General features: G+C 41.8%; 1 protein-coding gene, 1 non-coding gene and 1 pseudogene across 19 annotated transcripts in view; 1 reads left to right on the top strand and 2 right to left on the bottom strand.

Moving 5' to 3' along the window:
* The window catches only part of CWF19L1 (CWF19 like cell cycle control factor 1), a 35874-nt gene that overhangs the window by 656 nt on the left and 10188 nt on the right, over positions 1-25030 (top strand). For 4 of the 18 annotated variants that reach the window (XM_074002445.1, XM_074002442.1, XM_015456537.4 and 1 more), the window contains exons 2-10: positions 5418-5502; positions 6421-6499; positions 7142-7243; positions 10839-11053; positions 13763-13881; positions 16710-16794; positions 20117-20257; positions 21177-21288; positions 23014-23093. In XM_074002445.1, coding sequence (XP_073858546.1) covers positions 10964-11053; positions 13763-13881; positions 16710-16794; positions 20117-20257; positions 21177-21288; positions 23014-23093 — 627 coding nt within the window. In that variant the 5' untranslated portion in view covers positions 5418-5502; positions 6421-6499; positions 7142-7243; positions 10839-10963. Of the gene's footprint in view, positions 1-2797; positions 2892-3474; positions 3630-5417; positions 5503-6420; positions 6500-7141; positions 7244-9264; positions 9363-10838; positions 11054-13762; positions 13882-16709; positions 16795-20116; positions 20258-21176; positions 21289-23013; positions 23094-25030 lie in introns of those variants that run through there. The other 14 variants (XM_074002441.1, XM_074002440.1, XM_005566185.5 and 11 more) reach the window with 11 other exon arrangements.
* On the bottom strand, positions 8796-8903 carry LOC123566966 (U6 spliceosomal RNA). Its single transcript, XR_006689680.1, has one exon. It is a non-coding gene; the product is annotated as a U6 spliceosomal RNA (small nuclear RNA).
* Positions 17894-19111, bottom strand: LOC102142045 (prohibitin 1 pseudogene; annotated as a pseudogene).

The raw sequence follows: 25030 nt of genomic DNA, 5'->3' as shown, positions 1-25030 counted from the left end.
TCATCAAGTATTTATTGAAGAATTGCAGGTGTGTTGGACGCTGTGGTAGGTGTTGCAACAGATCGAGTTTCTGCTTTAACGAAGCCTATAGTCTAGAGGGACAGGCACTAAAGAATCCAGATAATGGGCCGGACGCGGTGGCTGAGGCAGGAGAATCGCTTGAACCCGGGAGGCGGAGGTTGTAGTGAGCCGAGGTCGCGCCACTGCACTCCAACCTGGGCGACAGAAGATACTGCATCTCAAAACAAACAAAAGAAAAACCAAACCAAACACAAAAAAACAAAACAAATAATGGCCGGACGCGGTGGCTTACGCCTGTAATCCTAGCACTTTGTGAGGCTGAGGTGGCCGGATCACTTGAGATCAGGAGTTCGAGACCAGCCTGGCCAACGTGGTGAACCCTGTCTGTTCTAATACACACAAAAAATTAGCCAGGCGTGGTGGCGCGTGCCTGTAATCCCAGCTGCTCAGGAGGCTGAGGCAGGAGAATCGCTTGAACCCAGAGGCTGAGGTTGCACAGTGAGCCGACATTGCACCGCTGCACTCCAGCCTGGGTAACAGAGCGAGACTCAGTCTAAAAAAAAAAAGGGGGGGAATTCAGATAAATGTGAAGTTACCATAGTGATAGGGCCAGGTGGAGTGGCTCACGCCTGTAATCCCAGCGACTCAGGAGGCCGAGGCAGGAGGATCGCTTGAGTGGAGGAATTCAAGACCAGCCTGGGCAGTATAGCAAGGCCCAGTCTCTACAAAAAAATACAGAAAAAAAAAATTAGCTGGGCGTAGTGGTCCGAGCTAATTGGGAGGCTGAAGCGGGAGGACCACCTGAGCCTGGGGAGGTCGAGACTGCAGTGAGCTGTGATCATGCTGCTGCTCTCCAGGCTGGGTGACAGTTTGAAACCTTGTCTCAAAAAAAAAAAAAAAAAAGCAATAGTGGTAAATTTTGGGAAGAAAAGATTCATGGTTGTGGGAGAGTGCATAAGAGGCGCGTGTTTGGCTTAATGGTAGGAGTCAAGAAGGCTTCCCGAGAAAGTTAGGATTGAGCCTTGGGAAATAGAGTAATCCATTGCTTAACAGCAGGGTTATGTTCTGAGAAATGAGTTGTTAGGCGATTTCGTCATTGTGCGAACATCTTTGGTGTACTTACAGAGACCTAGATGGTATGGCTTCCTATACACCTAGGCTAAATGGTATATAGCCTGTTGCTCCTAGGCTACAAAGCTGTACATCATGTTACTGTACTGAATACTGTAGGCAATTGTAACACAACGGTAAGTATTTTTGTATTTAAATATAGAAAGGGTACAGTGAAAATACCTGTCCGGGTGTGTTGGCTTTCGCCTGTAATCCCAATGCTTTGGGAGGCCGAGGTGGGTGGATCACCTGAGGTCACAAGTTTAAGACCAGCCTGGCCAGCATGGTGAAACCCTGTATCTACTAAACATACAAAAATTAGCCGGGCATGGTGGCGGGTGCCTGTAATCTCAGCTACTCAAGAGGTTGAGCCAGGAGAATGGCTTGAGCCTGGGAGGTGGAGGTTGCAGTGAGCTGAGATCGCGCCACTGCACTCCAGCCTGGGCCACAGAGTGAGACTCTGTCTCAAAACAAAAAACAACTATGTAAAAAAGAAAATACTGTATACAGGAAAAAAAAAAGGGTATACTCGTGTAGGATACTTATCATGAATGGAATTTGCAGAACTGAACGTTTCTCTGAGTTAGTAAGAGGTGAGTGAATGTATTACTTTACACTATTGTAGACTTTATGAATACTGTACACTTCACCTATATTAAATTTATAAAAACATTATTTGTTTTCAACAATAAACTTCAGTTTACTGTAACTTTTACTTTATAAACTTTAAGTTTTTTAAAACTTTTTGACGTGTTATAACAGAGCTAAGATGCAAAACACATTGTACAGCTTTGTGTATATATAATATTTTCTTTATATCCTTATTCTACAAGCTTCTTTCTATTATTATTTTTTCTTTTTACCCTTTAAACTTTTTTTTTTTTTTTTTTTTTTTTTTTTGGAGACAGGGGCTCACTGTTGCCCAGCCTGGAGTGCAATTGTGCAGTCACGGCTCACTGCAACCTCAACCTCCTGGGCTCAAGTGATTCTCCCACCTCAGCCTCCTGAGTAGCTGGGACTACAGGCACAAGCCACTACACCTAGCTAATTTCTGTATTTTTTGTAGAGAGGGGGTTTTGCTATGTTACCCAGGCTGGTCTTGAACTCCTGGGCTCACTGGGCTCAAGTTATCCTGCCTCAGCCTCCCAAAGTGCTGGGATTACAGACATGAGCCACTGTGCCTGGCTTTAAACTTTTTTTGTTGCAAACTAAGACACACACACACACACACACATGAGTCTAGGCCTACACAGGGTCAGGATCATCAGTATCACTGCTGTTCACCTCCATATCTTGTCCCACTGGAAAGGCTTCAGTAGTAATAACATGCATGAAGCTGTCATCTCCTATGATAACAGTGCCCTGTGGAATGCTTCCTGAAGGACCTGCCTGAGGCTTTTTTACAGTTAACTTTTTTTTTTTTTTAAATACGTAGGAGTATACTCTGCAAAATAACAGTAAAGAGCATACCATACTAAATTTTTTTTTTTTTTTTTTTTTTTTGAGACGTAGTCTCACTCTGTTGCCCAGACTGGAGTGCAGTGGCGCAATCTCGGCTCACTGCAAGTTCTGCCTCCCGGGTTCACGCCATTCTCCCGCCTCCCTCCTGAGTAGCTGGGACTACAGGCGCCAGCCACCACACCCGGCTAATTTTTTGTATTTTTAGTAGAGACAGAGTTTCACCGTGTTAACCAGGATGGTCTCGATCTCCTGACCTCGTGATCCGCCCACCTCGGCCTCCCAAAGTGCTGGGATTACAGGTATAAGCCACCTTACCTGGCAATAGCATACTAAATATTATATATATACGAGTAACATAGTTGTTTATTATCATTATCAAATATTGTATACTGTACTAACTGTATGTGCTACACTTTTTATAACCACCAGCCCAGTAGGTGTTTATACCAGCATTACCACAAACAAATGAGTAATATATTGCACTGTGATGTTACAAATGGCTAGACATCACTAGGTGATAGGAATTTTTAAGTTCCATTATAATCTTATGGGACCACCATCATATATGTGGTCCCTTGTTGACTGAAACATTGTTATGTGCACATAACTGTATTTTTGTCTTTAACCTAAAAGGGTTATTGAAATGCTTAAGAATGACTTGGCATGATCAAATTTTCATTTTGGAAAGCAGTTCTGTCTGCAATGTGGAGAACAAATCAGAGCCAAAGTAGAGAACAGTTGGGATTAGGTGGAGTGATGACAGAGGAAAAGTTTAGGGATTAAAGTTTATTAAGGAAGTAAAATCAACAAGGCTTGTGATGGTTTAATTGTGAGTGAAAAGGAGTTGGCCCTGTTGGGTCATAGATTTCTATTTTTATTCAGCGGAATAGAGAACACTGGAAAAGGGCCCAGATGAGGAGATGAGGCACCTCATGATGTATAAACTGGACAGTGGATCGCCCAGAAACAATGATAATTCCATATGACAACTGCTGTGATGGAAGAAATGCAGGATCCTATGGGAACACTAGAAATTGGTAACTAATAGGTACTAGAAGGCTTCCTAGAGGAGGTGGCGCTCAAAATATAAATAAAAGTCCTATTAGTTTATGACAGAGCTTGCTCTGAAATGCTGTAATATGGTTTTCTGAGGTTTTGAGAAGGGGATGACTTCTGAGCCAGCCAGGAAGGCTTCAGAAATGTGCTAAACCTTGAAGGATGGGAAAAGCTTAGATTCAGGATGGGTAGGGTGGAACTACCCTAGGGAATGACAGAGGCAGAGAGTAATCAAATTGCCAGTAAGTAAGGTTTGAGTTAAGAAAACTTGCAGAAAGCACTAGAAAGATGACAGGTCGGGCCGGGCGCGGTGGCTCAAGCCTGTAATCCCAGCACTTTGGGAGGCCGAGACGGGCGGATCACAAGGTCAGGAGATCGAGACCATCCTGGCTAACACGGCGAAACCCCGTCTCTACTAAAAACACAAAAAATTAGCCGGGCGAGGTGGCGGCGCCTGTAGTCCCAGCTACTCGGGAGGCTGAGGCCGGAGAATGGCGGGAACCCGGGAGGCGGAGCTTGCAGTGAGCTGAGATCTGGCCACTGCACTCCAGCCTGGGCGACAGAGCGAGACTCCGTCTCAAAAAAAAAAAAAAAAAAAAAAAAAAAGAAAGATGACAGGTCAAGGCCTGTGGAAAGCTGTGGTTCTGTAGGCAGTGGGGAACCTCTTAATGTTTTGAGGAAAGGACATTAAGCTGACAACTTTATGTAGGATGGATAGGAAGAAAAGAAGGCATTAGAGGAAACATAAGTGTATTCTCTACTTTGAGTCTAACACTAGATTCATTGTATTTTTCTCTGATTCTTCCTCTGCCATAAGAAGGGGGTAGGGTGGGGTGGAGTGGAGTGGAGGTTGCAGTGAGCCAAGGTCGTACCACTGCACTTTAGCCTGGGTGACAGAGTGAGACCCTGTCTCAAAAAAGAAAAAGAAAAAGAAAAAAAGTTTGGCAAGGTGGACAATAAAAGCATGCCAGAAAGACACACTCACAAAACAATTAAATTTTAATATTTCAAGATGAATTAAAACACATTAAGAAAATGATATAAGCCATGGAAAAACCATATAAATCAGAAACACTCAGAAATGAGATGATAGTAAAAGTCCCTTCACAACCTAGGGCCAGTTTACCTTACCGATGTCAGCTCTTGCCATTTTCTACTTCCTGCCCCATAACACTTCACATATACCTCCTGTTGTAGCCCTTTTCTTACAAATTTATAAAGATTAGAGTGTTTTCCTTTCCCTGATTATAAACTCTTTGAGGCTTAAACTGAGTCTTCCTCCACCTTGTACTGCTAACATGTTCATAGTATACTTGGCATATTGTACTTAGCGTATTGTAGCTGTCCAGAGCCTGTTTATCAAATGAATGACTGAAGCCCTGTACTAAGATAGGAGGAGTCAAAATAAAAAGGATAGAATGAATGTGAGATGTCTGGAAAAAGGGATTGATGGGACTTGGCGACTGGATGGGGTATTTTTGACTCTTGTTGACCCTGTCAGCCATAGACATGTCCACAAAACTTAGGAATGAGGAGAAGCTGGCTCAATTGTGGAGTAAATGATAAGCTAAATTTTAGATATGGCGAGTGGGAGGTGTTGGTGAGACCCTCAGTGGATCTACCCAGTGGTTTACGTGCTCTGAACCTTGCAAGGTAACTGCAGAGAGACTAAATCATGTATCTATCTAATCCAAAAGGCTAGTATATACCAAACCTGGCAGGCCCATTTGTTTCCTGAATTGCTATAATGTTTATTTCTTTGTTTGCAGCTTGGCTTGTGGAGATGTTGAAGGAAAGTTTGATATTTTGTTCAATAGAGTTCGAGCAATTCAGAAGAAAAGTGGAAACTTTGATGTAAGATGTTTGTTTTTACTGAATTTAATTTTACCTTTGTAGTCACATGTAAAAATAAAGTTTGCACTCCTTTAGGTCTTGATTGAACACATATCATTTTTGTTAAATTGAGTTCCCTTCATGAGCATAGGAACTTAGTAGCTACTGAGTGGTTAGGGGACGGAGACCTATTTACTATACTATTGATCTTTACATTTTTTGACTTTGAATCTTGTTACTTTATCCCTGTACAAAAAACTGAAAACAGACTAGCAACACTTCCCTAAGTGATTCTGACCCCCGGGTTTGGGAAGCACAGATCTATTTCATGAATGTGGTGAGGATTAAGTCAGGTAACATATATACCAATGCATCGTAGGCTTAAAAGCTCTATATGAATGTTGTGTATGGTTGCCAACTAGACTGTAAACTCTTAAGAGTACAGAAGAGAGTATTCCAGGTATGAGGATAATTTGTTCATTGGGTTAAAGGTTGAGTAAAGACAACAGTCAGGAAATGTGTTTTTTATGCCCTGTATTTCTCAGAGTTTCTGATATTTTAAGTTTTTTTTTGTTTGTTTCACATGGGGATCTTTAGAGATCTATTTTTATATTACTGTATATTCCAGGGAAGGATATGTGGAGAGAGCCATGAGTGGCAGAGTGGGACTGGGAATTTGAGGAGTCCTTGAATTCTAACTTCTTTTAAAAGTTTAGTTCCTTGACTCTAACATGAATTTGACAGCCAAAAGCCAAAACTTAATAATTCATAGAATCAGTAACTTAACAGTTGCTGCTAAAGAATTGTATATTGAAATCTGCAAATTGATTAAGAATAAACTGATTTGAAACTATTGAATAACTAGTTAAATATTACTATCAATTATGTACTGTTTGATATTTTAAAATCTCATATATCTGTTTAAAAAACTCATTTTAGCTGCTGTTGTGTGTAGGAAATTTCTTTGGCTCCACCCCAGATGCTGAATGGGAGGAGTATAAGACTGGCATCAAGAAAGGTATAGAAATTATTTTTATTTAACATACGATTTCTAATAAAATTTCAAGGGCCACAGTTCTTGCTGAGTTGTTTTTCATTATTTAAGAATTTAAGAATAATTTTCAGTATTTAAGAATTTAAGTTGTTTTTCATTATTGAGACTATCCTGGTGCGGTGGCTCATGCCTGTAATCCCTGCACTTTGGGTGGCTGAGGCGGGCGGATCACCTGAGGTCAGGAGTTCGAGACCAGCCTGGCCAACATGGGGAAACCCTGTGTCTACTAAAAATACAAAAATTAGCAGGGCATGATGGCGCATGTCTGTAATCCCAGCTTCTCGGGAGACTGAGGCAGGAGAATCGCTTGAACCAGGAGGCGGAGATTGCAGTGAGCCGAGATCGCGCCACTGCACTTCAGCCTGGGTGACAGAGCAAGGCTCTGTCTCAGAAAACAAAACAAAACAGAAAATAGTCAAGCTACAAGGTTGGGTGTAGTATATCCTTAGTGGATAGCAGTTCCACATTTAGGATTGCTAAATATGGGGAATGTGAATGCATGGACTGTTTACTTTTGCTGTAAATATTTTTTCTATAGAGAGGCATATCTCAAGTTCTAAAGCAGATCTGGTAAATATATGGTGTCATGTCTGTTTCCCTCACTAGCTCCTATTCAGACATATGTGCTTGGTGCTAATAACCAGGAAACAGTAAAATATTTCCAGGATGCTGATGGATGTGAATTAGCTGAAAACATTACTTATCTGGGTAAGCTGATACTTGTTATATTTGTGTATGTGTGTGTGTGTGTGTTTTTTTTTTTTTTTTGAGACGGAGTCTTGCTCTGTCACCCAGGCCGGAGTGCAGTGGCGCGATCTTGGCTCACTGTAACCTCTGCCTCCCAGGTTCAAGTGATTCTCCTGCCTCAGCCTCCTGAGTAGCTTGGATTACAGGCGTGTGCCACCATACCTGGCTGATTTTTTATAGTTTTAGAGTAGATGGGGTTTCACCATGTTAGCCAGGATCATCTTGATCTCCTGACCTCGTGATTCGCCTGCCTCGGCCTCCCAAAGTGCTGGGATTAGAGGCGTGAGCCACCGTGCCTGGCCGATATTTGTTGTATTTGTAATGAACATAATACAGTGTTCTCAGGAATTAGTGTCCCAGGAAATTTTTGGCTAGATTTTTCAGTGATTACAGCCTGAGATAATGGAGTTTGGAGGGTTTTTTCCCAAAGTCTGTATATGTGCTGCTATACCTTTAGGACAATGCCCTTAGAACAGTGGCATTTTTCCTTTATTATTTCTGCCACTTAGCCCTAATCTCGTTATGTTGCCACAACCCAGTACACACTTGTTTAGCCAACTAGAGGGATAAACTCCTTGTCTACACTATATGGGATACTTAAGGTATAAATTATGTTCACACAAAGGAAATTTCATGTATGTGGCCTTACCATACAATCTTGCTGGATATATACAGCTTACTTGTTAATTAGGCTCCCAACTATTTATCGCTCTAGGTTTCACTCTAAGGTTTTGGCAACTCACATTTTTAGTACTGTTCTTTGGGGATTTTTAACTTTTTTTTTACTCTCCTTTTTCTGGTTCCAGGTACACTCTTCAGTTCCAGCTTAAAGTTGTTTCCTCCACAGTCCTCTGTATTGCTTTTAGTGGCTCTTTCAATGTCTGGCCATTTTCAAAAGCACTGTCAAATTTTGCTTTTGTTTTCCCCCCACCTGCTGACAGTCTGCTGCCTCTTAGATCATTCAACTGCTTATTTTCTTTTTTTTTTTTTTTGAGATAGTGTCTCGCTCTGTTGCTCAGGCTGGAGTGCAGTTGCGTGATCTCAGCTCACTGCAACCTCTGACTCCCTGATTCAAGTGATTCTCCTGCCTCAGCCTCCTGAGTAGCTGGGATTATAGGCACGTGCTACCACACCCAGCTAATTTTTGTGTTTTTAGTAGAAACGGGATTTCAGCATGTTGGCCAGGATGGTCTCGATCTCCTGACCTTGTGATCCGCCCGCTTCAGCCTCCCAAAGTGTTGGGATTACAGGCATGAGCCACTGTGCCTGACTTTTTTTTTTTTTTAATTGACTCTACTGTTCTTCACATTTCCTCTTTGTTGGTCTTATTTCTCTAGAAAGCTTCTTCATTTCCTTTGCTGTAAATGTCTTCTCTCTCCTTCCCCATCATAGTTCATCTTGGCCTTTTGTCTCTGTTTGGCTGTGGCCCCCCTGTTACCAGTCTTATTTTGTTCTAATCCTATGAGACTTCTTTAAGCAAAAATTGAAGGAAGGACTTTATTTGTTTTGTTGTTTTAATATGGAACTCCTCATGAATTTGCATGTCATCCTTGTGCAGGTGTCGTGCTAATATTTATCTTTATCTTTCCAGTTTTAGTATATATGCTGCTGAAGTGAGCACTGTTTCTTTTTAACTACACATGTCAGATACACATTTTGAAATTCTGTTGTATATTTTAACATGGGTCTGACTTATGTAGTTCTCGGTATAGTCTGTAGATTTGGATTAAGGGCATTACTATAGATATTTGGCAGCCATTTTACTATATGAATTTAGTGTCAGGAGTGTAAAGAGCAGCTGAGGTACTTGGGTTACTTCTGTGAAATAGGTTTTTTGGATCCAGTAGGAGGATCAAGCAAAGAGCTTGGTAGTGAACATGTGATAGTGAGCTTGAAGTACTGGTAAGACATCCAACATATAGTTGGAAGTGAGAATTATTATTATTATTTTTTTGAGATGGAGTTTCGCTCTTGTTGCCCAGGTTGGATTGCAATGGCGTAGTCTCGGCTCACTGCAACCTCTGCCTCCTGGATTCAAGCGATTCTTCTGCCTCAGCCTCCTCAGTAGCTGGGGTCACAGGTGTGTGCCACCATGGCCGGCTAATTCTGTGTTTTTTAGTAGAGACAGGGTTTCACCATGTTGGTCAGGCTGGTCTCGAAATCAAGGAAGAAATACAGTCATAAGGGAAGCACGTAGATGATAGTACCTTGGTGGGTGGGGATGGTATATCTTCATCTTGGGGGTAGGAAAAAAGACATAAAAGTGCTTAGAGGACTGTTTGAGAGGTGAAGATATTGTCAACTTCAAGGAATCCAAGTGAAGATAACATAGTTTCAGGAGAACATTGGCAGATATAGGGTGACCTTTAAGAGAGTGATGGGAGAAGGAAACTGATTGCAGGGGCTTAAGGAACTAATAAAGTAGGCTGGGCGCAGTGGCTCACGCCTGTAATCCTAGCACTTGGGGGGCTGAGGCGGGCAGATCATGAGGTCAAGAGATTGAGACCATCCTGGCCAACATGATGAAACCCCATCTCTACTAAAAATGCAAAAATTAACTGGGCATGGTGGCGGGCACCTGGAGTCCCAGCTACTCGGGAGGCTGAGGCAAGAGAATCACTTGAACCCGGGAGGCGGAGGTGGAGGTTGCAGTGAGCCAAGATCACACCACTGCACTCCAACCTGGCGACAGAGCAAGACTCCATCTGAAAAACAGAAACCAAAAAAAAAAAAAAAAAACCAAAAAGCAGGTAAAGCACTTAGCATGGACTGCTCTTCAGAAGTTCAAAACTGAAGACGAGGAAGTTTCTTAGTATGTGTGTTCATTTTGGATGGGGATGATTGAGCATGTTTTTTTCTGAACAGAAAGCGCCAGCTGTGTAGACTCAGTAGATGAAAGGGAGGTGAAAACTGATGGAGCAAGGTCTTGACGGCAACAGGAGGGAATAGAAACAAGGCCACAAGCCAGGACCAACCCTAGAAGAGAGTAGAGTCTTTAATTTTTCCTAAACACTTGCTCTTTCCAAATGTTTTCCTTCACTTGGAAGTTGCTGCCTGCTCCCAAGCTGGGACTATGGGCACACGCTGCCATGCCTGGCTAATTTTTTGTATTTTAGTAGAGACGAGATTTCATCGTGTGCATCTTTTCTAGACTGTAGCTTCCTTAGAACTGTATTTTTCTTCTCATTGCCTTTTCCTGTGTCCTGATGTCTGCATTTAAGTCCATGTAGAGTCTTCTCTAGAAGGCAGAAAGCCTTTTTTCTAATCTTCTCTTCCTAGCTTTTTCTAGTAATATTTGTAAGGCACCTGGTGTAAACATACTGGCCTGTGGGCTCAGCAGCCTCCATGTAGAGCTGTTTGTATTTACTGAGCAGGAATATTGTTATAGCCATTCACCATTGATGCCTAGCGGCCAGAAGGGAGTTGCTGGAGAGTTTACACTTCAGATATGTAAAATGGCAGGGACATAGGAGAATCATGGGAGATTCATCCCCCTATTGATGGCTTTTCATTCTGTAATTTTGACTAAAATTTGTTCGTTTTTCTTTGAACCCAGGTCGTAAAGGTATCTTCACTGGAAGCTCGGGGCTGCAGATTGTGTACCTCAGTGGCACAGAGTCCTTAAATGAGCCAGTACCAGGTTATAATTTTAGTCCCAAGGATGTGTCTTCTCTGAGAACGATGCTGTGTACAACCTCCCAGTTTAAGGGTGTTGATATCTTGCTCACATCCCCGTGGCCCAAGTATGTGGGGAACTTTGGGAATTCTTCTGTGAGTAGTACTTGTTCAGTTGGAATTTCTAAAAGCAAATTGCACTGGCTTGAGTTGGGCCTTTTTTCTTTTCCTGTTTATATTGAGTATTTTAGCTCTTGGGTACTTTTATTAGAAGTCTTTTGTGAAAATTTTCAGGATTCTAAAAGCTATATCAACTGACCAAAGCAAAAGTTAATTTCATGAAAGTGTGCTTCATAGATGAGACTGCTGAAATCTTAGTTATAAAGGAATTTTTTTAATACTCTCTGCTTCAAGTGCCCTTTCCTAAGCCTCTTAATGTTTTGAGGCTTCACTGATAAATTTTTTTTTTTTTTTTTTGAGATGAGTCTCACTCTGTCACCCAGGCTGCAGAGCAGTGGTGCAATCTTGGCTCACTGCAACCTCCTCCTCCCGGGTTCAAACGATTCTCCTGCCTCAGCCTCCTGAGTAGCTGAGATGATAGGCATGCGCCACTGTGCCTGGCTAATTTTTTTTTTTTTTTTTTGAGATGGAGTTTTACTCTGTCACCCAGGCTAGAGTGCAGTGGCGCCATCTCTGCCCACCACAACCTCTGCCTCCTGGGTTCAAGCAATTCTCCTGCCTCAGCCTCCGAAGTAGCTGGGACTACAGGTGCACGCTGCCGTGCTTGGCTAATTTTTTGTATTTTAGTAGAGACGGGGTTTCACTGTGTTGCCCAGGCTAGTTGTGAACTCCTGAGCTCAGACCATCTGCCTGCCTTGGCCTCCCAAAGTGCTGGGATTACAGGCAGAATTTTTTGAATTTTTAGTAGAGATGGGGTTTCACCATGTTGGCCAGGCTGGTCTCAAACTCCTGACCTCAAGTAATTTGCCCACCTCAGCCTCCCAAAATGCTGGGATTACAGGCATGAGCCACCGCGCCCAGTCTAATTTTTGCATTTTTAGTAGAGAGGGGGTTGCCCAGGCTGATCTTGAACTCCTGGGCTCTAGTGATCCACCTGCCTTGGCCTCCCAAAGTGCTGGGATTACAAGTGTGAGCCACCATACCTGGCCAGATTTTAATATTTTATGAGTAATCTTGAAAAGGATGGTACACCAGGAGTGACAACTATCATGGGGAGTGAAATACTACACTGGTGGTGGTAAGCCTAAGGAATATTTTGAAAAGGTTATATGTGAGGGCAGAAAACATTGGCTGAGCTTCATTGAAGGGAAATGTAAGAATGCATTTGGGGACAAATCTCCATGGATGGATTCAGGATTATCAGTGATGATCCAGAAGTGGAACCTGTACACCACCCCTTGCCAATTTCAGCACCATGTGTCCATGACCAGAAAGGCCAGCAGGATACCAGGCATTATCGAGGATGCTCTCTTCTTTTTTGACAAACCCATGGTTACTCTTTACCTAGAATACAAGGGGTAGTGCTGGTTGGAGCACAAGGATATAGCAAAGCTAGGGAAGATCTAGAGAAGGGCTGCTAAAGTGATGAAGGAAGAGAGAAAGACACATGTGATGCTCTGTAAGGAAGGATGAGAAAATGAGGCCCCTTCGTTTTGCAGGGAGCTAAAAATTGATTTTGATCAAGGCTTATAAATAACCATACAGTATATTTATGGAGGAGAAAAGTATAGTTCACCAGTCCCTAAGATGCTAGGACCAACCTCAAAGCTAATTCCCTGCCCTTCAGCAGAAACCTGAAGGAAACAAGCATAAGACAAAAGAAAATTCCTGCTTTACGTAGTGGAAAACAAACTTGGTTAGCTTATTTCCAAGTAATACCTTCTCTTAGAATAGAGTTCATAAATAATGCTGTGGGTGAGAGATCACTTAATTGGTTGTTAACAGAATCTGAGGTGTTCTGGGAACAAGAATAAGTTTGGGCAAACTTCATGTTACTTAAGAAGGGTGTGGTTATGCCCTTCCTGAAACTGCTACTTCCTTGACTCAAGCAAAATAAAAGATTATATGCTCGTGATGAAGTCCTTGAGTACTCTATACCAGATATTCTGTGGATCCTAGGAGCCCTGAAACCTAGCTTTTCACTTTGATTTTCTGAATTGACTGTGACTCTCTGGACCTGTGAACTACAGATGCAGTACAAACAAACTAGAGGCTGGGTGTGGTGGCCTACGCCTGTAATCCCAGCACTTTGGGAGGCCCAGGCGGGCAGATCACGAGATCAGGAGTTTGAGACCAGCCTGACCAACATAGTGAAACCCCATCTCTACTAAAAATACAAAAATTAGCTGGGTGTGGTGGCACGTGCCTGTAATCCCAGCTACTAGTGAGGCTGAGGAAGGAGAATCGCTTCTTGAACCCAGGATGCAGAGGTTGCAGTGAGCCAAGATCGTGCCACTGTACTCCAGCAGCCTGGGCGACAAAGCAAGACTCCATCTCAGAAAAAAAAAAAAAAAAAGCAACTAGAAGCTCAGTCTGTGGGCTCCAGAGGGAGAGCTTACTTTCCAAAAAAGGTTTTAATTATGTTTTGGGCATTAATATAGAGGAGTAACCTTTTAATCTCTGGCTTCCAACAGTTGTTCCTATTTCTACATTCATAATAGTTCAGCTTCCTTATTTAAGATTTTTTTCTCTGATTGCCATATGTATGAAATTCACTGTGCAATTCCTTCTGCCCGCATTTGTATTCATGTGTAAATTTCAAAGACATTTCAAAATGTCTTATTATTTATTTGCATTTCTTGATAACTTTTGGTCTGTATGGATGACTAAGTTTTTGTTTACTAGGGAGAAGTGGATACCAAAAAATGTGGTTCTGCTTTGGTTTCCAGTCTTGCCATGGGCTTGAAACCAAGATATCATTTTGCTGCTTTGGAAAAGACCTATTATGAGAGGCTTCCATATCGGTGAGTAGCATTTCATTCTCTTTGGCTTTTTGAAGAATTTGCCATGGATCTTCTATATAAACTTCTCTTGTTCGTTTTTAACCATATAACGTCTTGGTTCCATTTGGTTACTCAGACAGTGAAATAAGTGACTCTCAAGTCATTCATCTTCCCTGAGTTTGTTCCCTAAGTTGAAATCACTTTGGAATTCCTTCAGTTTCAGAATCAAGAACTTGTATCAGTTTTTTCCTTTTCAGGGCCAGGCATGGTGGTGTGTGCCTATAATTCCAGCTACTTGGAAGGCTGAGGCAGGAGGCTCGCTTGAGCCCAGGAGTTTTAGGCTGTAGTGTGCAATGACTACGCCTGTAAATAGCCACTGCACTCTAGCCTGGGCAGCATAGGGAGCCCCATTTCTTTAAAAATTTTTTTACCACAAATAAATATGAGATAATGCATATGTTAATTAGCTTGATTTAGCCATCCCACAATATATGCACATTTCAAAACAGCATGTTGTATGCCATAAATATATACAATTTTTAGTTGTTAATTAAAAGTAAATGAGAAGGAAAAATAACAAAAATTTTTTTTTTTGTCTTTTTTTTTTTTTGAAAGAGTCTTACTCTGTTGCCTGGCTGGAGTGCAGTGGCATGATCTTGGCTCACTGAAACCTCCGCCTCCTGGGTTCAAGCGATTCTCCTGCCTCAGCCTCCTGAGTAACTGGGATTACAGGTGCATGCCACCACATCCAGCTAATTTTTTTTTGTATTTTTATTAGAGATGGAGTTTCACCATGTCATTCAGGCTGGTCTTGAACTCTTGACCTCCTGATCCGCCCACCTCAGCCTCCCAAAGTGCTGGGATTACAGGCATGAGCCACTGCGCCCAGCCAATAAAGTATTTTTTTTCTTTTTTTTATTTAGCACTCAGAGGTGGAGTTTTAATTTTTTTAATTTTTGTGAGTACATAGTAGGTATATAGAGGTCAAGTTAATTTTTTAAAAAAGTATATATTGCCAAGAAAACCAGTGTTTTACAAGTGAGCGAGTTAAGTAAAAGCTCAGAATTATCTTCACTGATAAAGGGTATGGATTATCTTTAAAATAACTTATTTTCCTTCTTTTTTTACAAAAGTAGTATACACTTGTTGCCAGTTAAAAAAAATGTAAGTGAGCAAGAAGAGAATACCCCCCTTACCATAATCCCACAGCCTAATGCAGAATCATAGGTGATACAGCTTTTTCTGTTAAATCTCCATATATGCATTCCAGAAAAATGTCTTGTTCTCTAAAAATATACTGCAAAAACAGAAGTTTTGAGAACAAGCCACTCAAAACGTACACAGTTCTTAAGAATCTGAATACAGTTTTTCATAGAACATATGAAAATGGCCAATAGGGCTGGGTGCAGTGGCTCACGCCTGTAATCCCGGCACTTTGGGAGGCCAAGGCAGGCAGATCATGAGGTCAGGAGATCGAGACCTTCCTGGCTAACACAGTGAAACCCTGTCTTTACTAAAAATACAAAAAATTAGCTGGGCATGGTGGCGGGCGCCTGTAGTCCCAGCTACTCGGGAGGCTGAGGCAGGAGAATGGCGTGAACCCGGGAGGCGGAGCTTGCAGTGAGCAGAGATTGCGCCACTGCACTCCAGTCTGGGCAATAGAGAGGGACTCCGTGTCAAAGAAAAAAAAAAGGCCAATACACATATAAAAAGATGCTCGTATCATTAGCCATTATGGTAATGCAAATCAAAAGCACAATGATATACCACTTAATACCCACTAGGAAGGCTGTAGTCAAAAAGACAAATACATAATAACAAGTGTTGGCAAGGATGTGGAGGAATTGGAACCCTCACACATTGCTGGTGAGAGTGTAAAATGGTGCAGCTGCTTTGGAAAACTGTTTAGCAGTTCTTGAGAGGTTAAACATAAGAGTCAGCAGCATGGTAATGGCAATTTTATTCCTGTCCCAAGATAAGGGAAAACATATGTCCACACAAAAACTTGTACACAAATGATCATAATAGCATTATTCATAATAGCTCAAAAGTGCAAACAACCCAAATGTCCATCACCTGATGAATGGGTAAATTAAAAGTGGTAAATATATGATGAATGTAATTTGGCAAGGAAAAGCAATGAAGTACTGATATGTGCTACAACATGGTTGAACCTTGAAACTTCATGTTAAGTGAATGAAGCCAGACACAAAGGACTACACATTTTTTTTTTTTTTTTGAGACAAGATCTCATTCTGTATCCCAGGCTAGAGTGCTGAGGTACGATCATGGCTCACTGCAGCCTCAACCTTGTGGGCTCAAGTGATTCTCCTAACTTAGCCTCCTGAGTAGCTGGGACTATAGTTATGCACCACCATACCCAGTTAATTAAACAATTTTTTTGTAGAGACAGTCTCACTGTGTTGCCTACGGTGGTCTCAGACTCCTGAGCTCAAGCAGTCCTTTTGTCTCAGCCTCCCAAAGTGCCTGGCCTATTTTATTTTAGCTCTTTATTACACAAAAGAAGAGGCAATAGTAAAATGAACCCTCATGTGCCCATCACTTAGCTTGAACTATTGTCAACATTTTACTAATTTTACAACTCTTTTAAAGCCAAAAGTTGGAGTTTTGATGGTTTCTGAAGACATAATCTCATCTCTTCCTAAAACAGCCTTGTGAGGTAGGGATCGTTGCCCTATTAGACGGATAGATAGTAACTTATCTGAAATCATTTGACTTGTGATGAACTGAGGACCTCTGCTCTTTTTATGGCCCCATGGAGTCCACATGTTTTGTCATTGCAAATCAAAAGTAAAATTGTAATATTTTGTCTCTCAAATATGTTCTAGAAACCATGTCGTTCTACAGGAAAATGCACAGCATGCCACCCGGTTTATAGCTCTGGCAAATGTTGGAAATCCAGAAAAGAAAAAGGTAAAGATTTGCCTATTTGGTGGAAAGTTGATACTCACGGTCTGCCTGATAAATGTATCTCTTGCCCAGTTTAGCATTCAGATCTTCTTTTCTCCCTCACTGCAAGGTCCCAGCAGCTTCGGAGACTCCTTGTAAAGATATGGTAATGAAAGGTCAAGTCTCTTTGGGTCTTTTTGTAGGAGAGTTTAAAGAAGGGTTTGGGAAAATAGGCCCAGAAGAATAAAGGCAAAATATCAAATGAACAGTGTTCCTTTACTTTCACATCTATGTGGTTGTCTTTGTGGGTATTTGTGAATTTGCCCTCAGATGCTTGCTTACTTCTTTTAGCAACTTCATTTAGCTGAAATAAAAAAACCCCAAAGAGCTGGGCATGGTAGCCCATGCCTGTAATCCCAGCACTTTGGGAGGCTGAGGTGGGCGGATCACTTGAGGCCAGGAGTTTGAGACCAGCCTGGCCAACATGGTGAAGCCCCATCTCTATAACAAATAAAAAAATTAGCCAGGTATGGTGGGGGGCACCTGTAATCCCAGCTCCTCAGGAGGCTGAGGCAGGAGAATTGCTTGAATGTGGGAGGCGGAGACTGCAGTGAGCTGAGATCGGGCCACTGCACTCCAGCCTGGGTGACCAAGTGAGACTCTGTCTCAGGAAACAAAAAAGCAAAAAACCCAGGGGACTTACCTAAGCCCTCCTTAGGGCTAAGATTTCCTGAGGGATATCTTAGTGATACCTGGAATCTATCTTTGTACTGGAAAACAGTGCAGTTGATGAAAGAGAATATACCAGAAAAGTAGATTGTTTTTCTCACTTCTCTGAGAGCATTTCTGATTTCCCAGGGCCAAAACTGACCTATTATGGATTGAGACGGCTAAAATAAGAACAGTTAGTGAAGTGGGAAAATAGGCAGATAAAGAGTCTGAAGATTATTCCACTATCACATGCCATAGACAAAGCATACAAAAGATAAGCAAATCGATATATTTTTTTCATAATATTTTAAGCTTTTTTTTGGGGGGGGCGCGGATCTGAAGTGATTTTACCTTTATTTCCTTCACTTTAAGCCAATCATGAAATTTCACAGTGATTTCTAGGGTGGGGACAGAAGGAAGACAGTGTTAAGAATCATCAGGGCTGTGGCCCAGTTGGCCCGCGGAAGTGCCGGCAGGGTGGCCCCTCAGGGGCAGCTGGAGGAGCATGGACTGCCCCGCTGGAGGGGAGGTGATGTTCCCAGAGTGTGAGAGCTGGTATGTGATGTCCTCTGCAGCTTCCAGCTTGCGCAGCTCGATCAGGCTGTTCCCTGTGGTGGCCAGTAAGTTGGCGATCAGCTTGGCTGCCTTGGAATCGCCCTCAGCAGAGATGATGGCTGCCTTTTTCTGCTGCTCAGCCTTTTCTACCACAAATCTGGCGCTCTCTGCTTCCTGCTGAGCCACCTGTTTGGCTTCCACTGCTTCTGTGAACTCCTTCCCAAAGGTCAGATGTGTCAAGGACTTGTCATCCAGGATGAGCCCAAAGGTGGCTGCTCACTCCATAAGGTCATTGCTCATCTGCCTGGAGACCAGCTCTCTTTAGGTGATTAGTTCTCCAGCATCAAAGTGAGCCACCACTGACTTGAGGATCTCGGTAGTGATGGACAGCAGCACACGCTCATCATAATCCTCTTCAATGCTGGTCAAGATGCGAGGAAGCTGGCTAGTGACAGGCCCCCATGTGCACCGTGATGTCATTCTGCATATCTTTGCTATCAGTGATGCCTGGCACATTACATGGTCAAGAACGGCAGTCAAAGATAATTGGTTTCTGTACCCATGGAATGAGAAAGTGAATCCCTTCCCCTACCACAATATTCTCTATTCCACAGAATTGGTCAAAGATGACAGCTCTTTGCCCAGCATCCATGTCATACAGGGCAGAGTTCACCACGTCTCCTGCAACAGCTAAGTCCAGGCCAAACTTGCTGACGGACTCATAACACTTTGGCAGCTATGTTTTCTTCTGCTGGACCCTCTCATACCTGCTTCCCCTTTGACCTCCACATAAATTTCCCAGCCTATTTTCAGCTTTTTTGCCCAATTCTTAGCAAGTTTAGATTTGTAATTTTTCTTTTAATTGCCCTTTCAAACTGAATAACACTTAGTATTTTCAGTCTGTTTTATTCTCAGGGACATGTTAGCCTCAGCCATAAGCAACTTATACTTTAGTCAAAAGGTGTGCACATTATAAAATTTGGCAAGCATTATTAAATTCATCTAAAAATTTTGTTCCAATTTGTACCCCTACCCCAGCGGTGTGTTTTGTTTTGTTTTGTTTTTCTCTCTCCATATTTCTCACTGGATCATATTAAAGTTTCTTTCTTTCTTTTTTTTTTTTTTTTTTTTTTTTTTAAGATGGAGTCTCTGTCTGTTGCCCAGGCTGGAATGTAGTGGCATGATCTCGGCTCACTGCAACCTCCGCCTTGCATGTTCAAGTGATTCTCCTGCCTCAGCCTCCTGAGTAGCTGGGACTATAGACACGTGCCACCACATCTGGCTAATCTTTTGTATTTTTAGTAGAGATGGGATTTCTCCATGTTGGTCAGGCTGGTCTCTATCTTCCGACCTTAGGTGATCCGCCCGCCTCTGCCTCCCAAAGTGCTGGGATTACAGGCATGAGCCACCACCCCCGGCCCTCATCAAAGTTTTATTAAAGTTTTTGCCAATGTGATAAATGATATGTAATTGTTACTTAGTTGCATTTCCCTAATCAGTAGTAAGTTTAAACATCTATATCTTATCTAAAGTTTTCAATATCTGTGGCATTAGTGCAAGATTCCAGATATTTATATGAATATTTACTTCTTTGCTGCTAGTCTCTTAAGAAAATTTTATTAGCATATATAGCAGAATTTGTATAATATCAAGAGAGAGAAACCCCAAGTTCATTTGTAATTTTCTTTAGGAAAAATGAATGGCAGTGCCACAATTCTGTGGACAAAGTACACAAAGATAAGGGACGCAGAAGCAGTTTGTCTTCAAGTGTTATAGAGCAAGTCCCTCTAGGGGACAGTTGTTACTATTCCATTATTCGAGTGAGAACTCCTGGTTTGTGAGGGCTGGGGCTTTGATTTGTTGTTCATTTCTTTGTCAGCCCTTGGTGAGCCCCTGCAGAGGCCACTGAATTGGCATTTGATTTACTGTTTATTCTCTGAGCTATGGATGGGCTGGTTGCTGTTCTTTTAATTTTACTTAGTTTCACATGTTTTCCCTGAAATCTTCACAGTAAAATAGGTTGATTACAGTTGGGTAAATAGTATATCCCCTAATGTCGTTATGTTCTTTTTCTCTAAAGTATCTTTATGCATTCAGTATTGTTCCCATGAAGCTAATGGATGCAGCAGAACTGGTAAAACAGCCTCCGGATGTCACTGAAAACCCTTACAGAAAATCTGGGCAGGAAGCATCCATAGGAAAGCAAATTCCTGCCCCTGTGGTATGTTCTGATTGAGGGCTGGCATTTTCTGGGCAGGGTTGCCCATTACATGTGTTCTTTTCCTGGTTATAGTTTAGTACATAAGACAAGTTTAATCCTTAGAATCTAAATCTTTTTTTTTCCCCCTTGGGAAATCATGATGATGTTTAGAAAATCTTAGTAGATTTTAACTAAACTTAGTGTTTTTTATTGTAGTTTGGGGTTAACAGTTTCATAGATTAGGTCTTTCTTTGTCCAAACTGGATTCATACGTTTGGGGTTACAGTTTTATTTGTAAAGTCTTTGACTAAAGTTGATTATCGGTTCTTAGCTCTTTAGGCAAGGCCCTAGCAGTTTCATAGCAATGTAATTTGTGATTTTATGATGATTGCCAGTAGGAGCCAGTAGGAAAATAAGATTCACTCTGAAGAAATTCTCTTAAGAGCAGAGTTTTCTCAAATTAATTTTTTCCCCACTAAAGCAAGGAAGGTCAAGTTCTCTTACTAGCATGCACGGTCTGCTTTCTCAGACTTTTCTTTCTTTCCGAGCAACCTTCTCATCTCTCAATCAAGGCTGAATTAGGCTTATTTGACCTGTGAAATTGTATGACTACACTATGTCCCTGTTGAGAGAAAAAGGAAGAGTGAATTTGGGTGGGTTCATGTTGTTCTGTTTTAGGCAAGAATTACTTTATAACTTGCATTTTAACTTGTTTTTCCAAAGAGATGAATTTGGCAGTAGTTTGGGTAAGCATTGATGTGTGACTGAGAGTTCAGGCATCAGAATTGGGAAGATATTTTGCTTCCTTAGAGTATGCAGAAAGGACTGAGAAGAAAGAAAGATATGGCATGGCAGGAATGTTCCCTTGTATGTGAGTGGTTGGCTACTTATCTAAAGGTTGGTTGAATAATATTTAATCTTCTGCATTTGGCCATTCCAGGAAGAATCAGCCTGTCAGTTTTTCTTTGATTTAAATGAAAAGCAGGGAAGGAAGCGTTCATCCACAGGTAGAGATAGCAAATCTCCTCACCCAAAGCAGCCTCGCAAACCTCGTAAGTACCTTTATTCCAGAGGTCTCCTCTGTGAACAGTAACTGTTATTTCGGCTTTTGTTTGGAAAGCAGCATTGCTAAGAGAGCCTCTTCTGGCAGGGGAAAATTGTGCAATGAGTCATTAGGACCAACAATAAAAATAAAATATAAACATGGCCTTGGCTGGGTGTGGTGACTGCACCATCTTACATTCCCACCAGCAGTGTATGAAGGTTTCTGCTTTTCCACATCCCTGTCAACATTTGTTATAGCAATAGCCAGTTTTACAAGATAGCTCTCTCTTTTCCTCTCTCATAAATAGGTATGGTTCTCCAAGGGTGATGCTTTTATATACTTCTTGGACTCTCTGTATTTTTAGCCCATCTACTTGAGAGAGATGAGTTCCTTTTGCTAATTACCATTTAAAGAGATTTTCTTTGTCCTGAAAAGGTAGTCTTCTGTTGCTTATATACCCATATTGGGATAGAAATGTTGATATTCTTGGCCAGGTGCGGTGGCTCACGCCTGTAATCCCAGCACTTTGGGAGGCTGAGCCAGGCGGATGACAAGTTCAGAATTTCGAGACCAGCCTGGCCAACATGGTGGAACTCCTTCTCTACTAAAAATACAAAAATTAGCCAGGTGTGGTGGCATGCGCCTGTAGTCCCAGCTACTTGGGAGGCTGAAGTGGGAGAATTGCTTGAACCCGGGAGGTGGAGGTTGCAGTGAGCCAAAACTATGCCATTGTACTGTAGCCTGGGTAACAGAGTGAGACTCCATCTCAAAAAAAAAAAAAAAAAAAAATTGATACTCTTTTTATAGCTTCAGATTCAGAAACTAGAGCTATATGAATTTTTATCTAGATTTATGTAATGCCGGAAACTGATTCACACTAAGTGTAATCCCAGCACTTTGATAGGCCAAACAGCTGGATCACTTGAGGCCAGGAGTTCGAGACCAGCCTGGCCAACATGGTGAAACCCTGTCTGTACTAAAAATACAAAAATTTAGCAGGGCGTGGTGGCACCCACCTGCAGTCCCAGCTCCTTGGGAGGCTGAGGCAGGAGAATCGCTTGAACCCAGGAGGTGGAGATTGCAGTGAGCCAAGATCACACCACTGCACTCCAGCCTGGGTGACAGAGCAAGGCCCTGTCTTAAAAAAATAAAACAAGACTGGCCTGACTTTTAGGCTGTTCTGAGGCGCTTCCTGCAAGAACTATGGGAAAAGCATCTTTCCTTTATGTCTGTAGAACATGATGAGGTAAAGAGCCTCCAAAACCAATATAGATTCATAAAAGAATGATCAAACTCAGAGGAAGGACTTTAAAGGTGTTTCATTGAGATTCTCTTTCTTCGTCTTTTTGTTTCATGGAAGAAGCTGACCTTAGGAGGGTAAATTTTCCAGGGTCATCGCTAATGGCGTAGTTGGGGCTATAATTAGGGCTCCTGACACCCTGTTCAGTGTTCTTTTGTTGTAGCCTATTGCCAGTTATGTGCTACCTTAGTCAGTGTGTGATTTTGCACTTGTGGGTTACCTACCTGTGGATTGGTTACAAATTCGAATGGAAGTTTAATTTCATTGAAAATGTTCATAGGGGGTCATAGTGAGGAACACAGGCTCAGCCCATTGTGGCAGTGTTGTATACCAGTCTTTTCAGGATATAAAAATCAGATAAGGCTAAGTTCTGTGGGGTGATTATATGCTGTGCTTGGACCATAGTAACACCCGGCTTTCTTTTACATGAAGCTCAGCCTCCAGGACCCTGCTGGTTTTGCCTTGCTAGCCCTGAAGTGGAAAAGCATTTGGTGGTCAACATCGGCACACATGTGAGTTACTTCCTTGGACCTTTATAGAGAAGGAGATGCCTATTTGTTTTTTAGTAACTTTATTGAGGCATAATCTACATATAACATTTACCCATGTTTAAGTGTACGATTCAGTGATTTTCGTAAGGTTACTGAGTTATGCCACCATCACATAGTATAGTTTTAGAACATTTTTATCATGGCAGTAAGATCTCTTATGCCCATTTACAGTTAATCCCTGTTCCCAACTTTAGCCTCAGGCAGCAAGTAGTCTACTTACTATCTCCATAGTTTGCCTTTTTTGGACATTTCTTATAAATGGAATCATACAACATGTAGTCTTTTGTGTCTAGCTGTTTTTACTTAGCATCATATTCATGAGGGTCATCCATGTTGCAGCATGTATCAGTATTTCATTCCTTTTTATTGCCAAATCATATTCCAGTGTATAGATACACATTTTGTCTATATCCGTTCATCAATTGATGGACATTTGGGTTGTTTCTACTTTACGGCTATTAGAAATAATGCTCCCATAAAATATCTGAATGCAAGTCTTTGTGTGAATATATGTTTTTATTTTGGATACACCTAGGAATGGATTTGCTAGGTTATATGGTAAATTTATGTTTAACTTTTTAAGAAACTGCTAAACTGTTTTCCAAAATGACTGTACCATCTTATATTCCCACCAGCAATGTATGAAGGCTTCTGCTTTTCCACATTCCTGCCAACATTTGTTATAGCAATAGCCAGTTTTACAAGATAGCTCTCTCTTTTCCTCTCTCATAAATAGGTATGGTTCTCCAAGGGTGATGCTTTTATATACTTCTTGGACTGTCTGTATTTTTTAGCCCATCTACTTGAGAGTGATGAGTTCCTTTTGCTAATTACCATTTAAAGTGATTTTCTTTGTCCTAAAAAGGCAGTCTTCTGATGCTTATGTACCCGTATTGGGTTAAAAATGTTGATACTCTTTATAGCTTCAGATTCAGAAGCTAGAGCTTTATGAATATATATATATTTTTTTGAGATGGAGTCTTGCTGTGTTGCCCAGGCTGGAGTGCAATGGCGCGATCTCAGCTCACTGCAGCCTCTGCGTCCCGGGTTCAAGTGATTCTCTTTCTTCGTCTTTATGTTTCATGGAAGAAGCTGACCTTAGGAGGGTAAATTTTCCAGGGTCATTGCTAATGGCATAGTTGGGGCTATAATTAGGGCTCCTGACACCCTGTTCAGTGTTCTTTTGTTGTAGCCTATTGCCAGTTATGTGCTACTTTAGTCAGTGTGTGATTTTGCACTTGCTTCCCAAGTAGCTGGGATTATAGGCACCTACCATCATGCCCGGCCAATTTTTGTATTTTTAGTAGAGACAGGGTTTCACCATGCTGGCCACGCTGGCCTCGAACTCCTGATCTCAGGTGATTTGCCCACCTCAGCTTCCCAAAGTGTTGGGATTACAGGCGTGAGCCGCCACACCCGGCCTATTAATTTTTATCTAGAATTATGTAATGCTGGAAACTGATTCACAGTAACTGATCACATCAAAGATAAAATTTCAGTTTTGCTTAGTAGTGGAGGGTGTAGCTTACTAATGACAGGAATACCCATATTCACACTCATGGTGTGAGTACCTAGGAACCCAAGATGATGATAAGGTTGTTTGGTAAGTATTGAATCAGACTATGAGAACGGGACGGTCTTGAGTATGATTTTATTCAGGTGGTGGAAAGCTTGAATGTGTGTGTCTCATGGGAAAGTCATTCTACTTCACATTTCCCCAGATACTTTTGCTTGTGTAGGGCTGGATTAGATATTAAATAATACCCGTCTTCGACTCTCATTTCCCTGGGGGTTTTCTATAAACCATTGTTCTTTTTCATTCATTTAGAATGAAGAAAGCTTAATTTTTAACACTGTAGTCACTGATGACTGGAACTGGATGTTCCCCAGGATTCCTG

Source organism: Macaca fascicularis, chromosome 9 (genome assembly GCF_037993035.2).
Source record: "Macaca fascicularis isolate 582-1 chromosome 9, T2T-MFA8v1.1".
In the NCBI taxonomy this organism is placed as follows: domain Eukaryota; kingdom Metazoa; phylum Chordata; class Mammalia; order Primates; family Cercopithecidae; genus Macaca; species Macaca fascicularis.
This window is presented reverse-complemented; position numbering and strand designations above follow the sequence as displayed.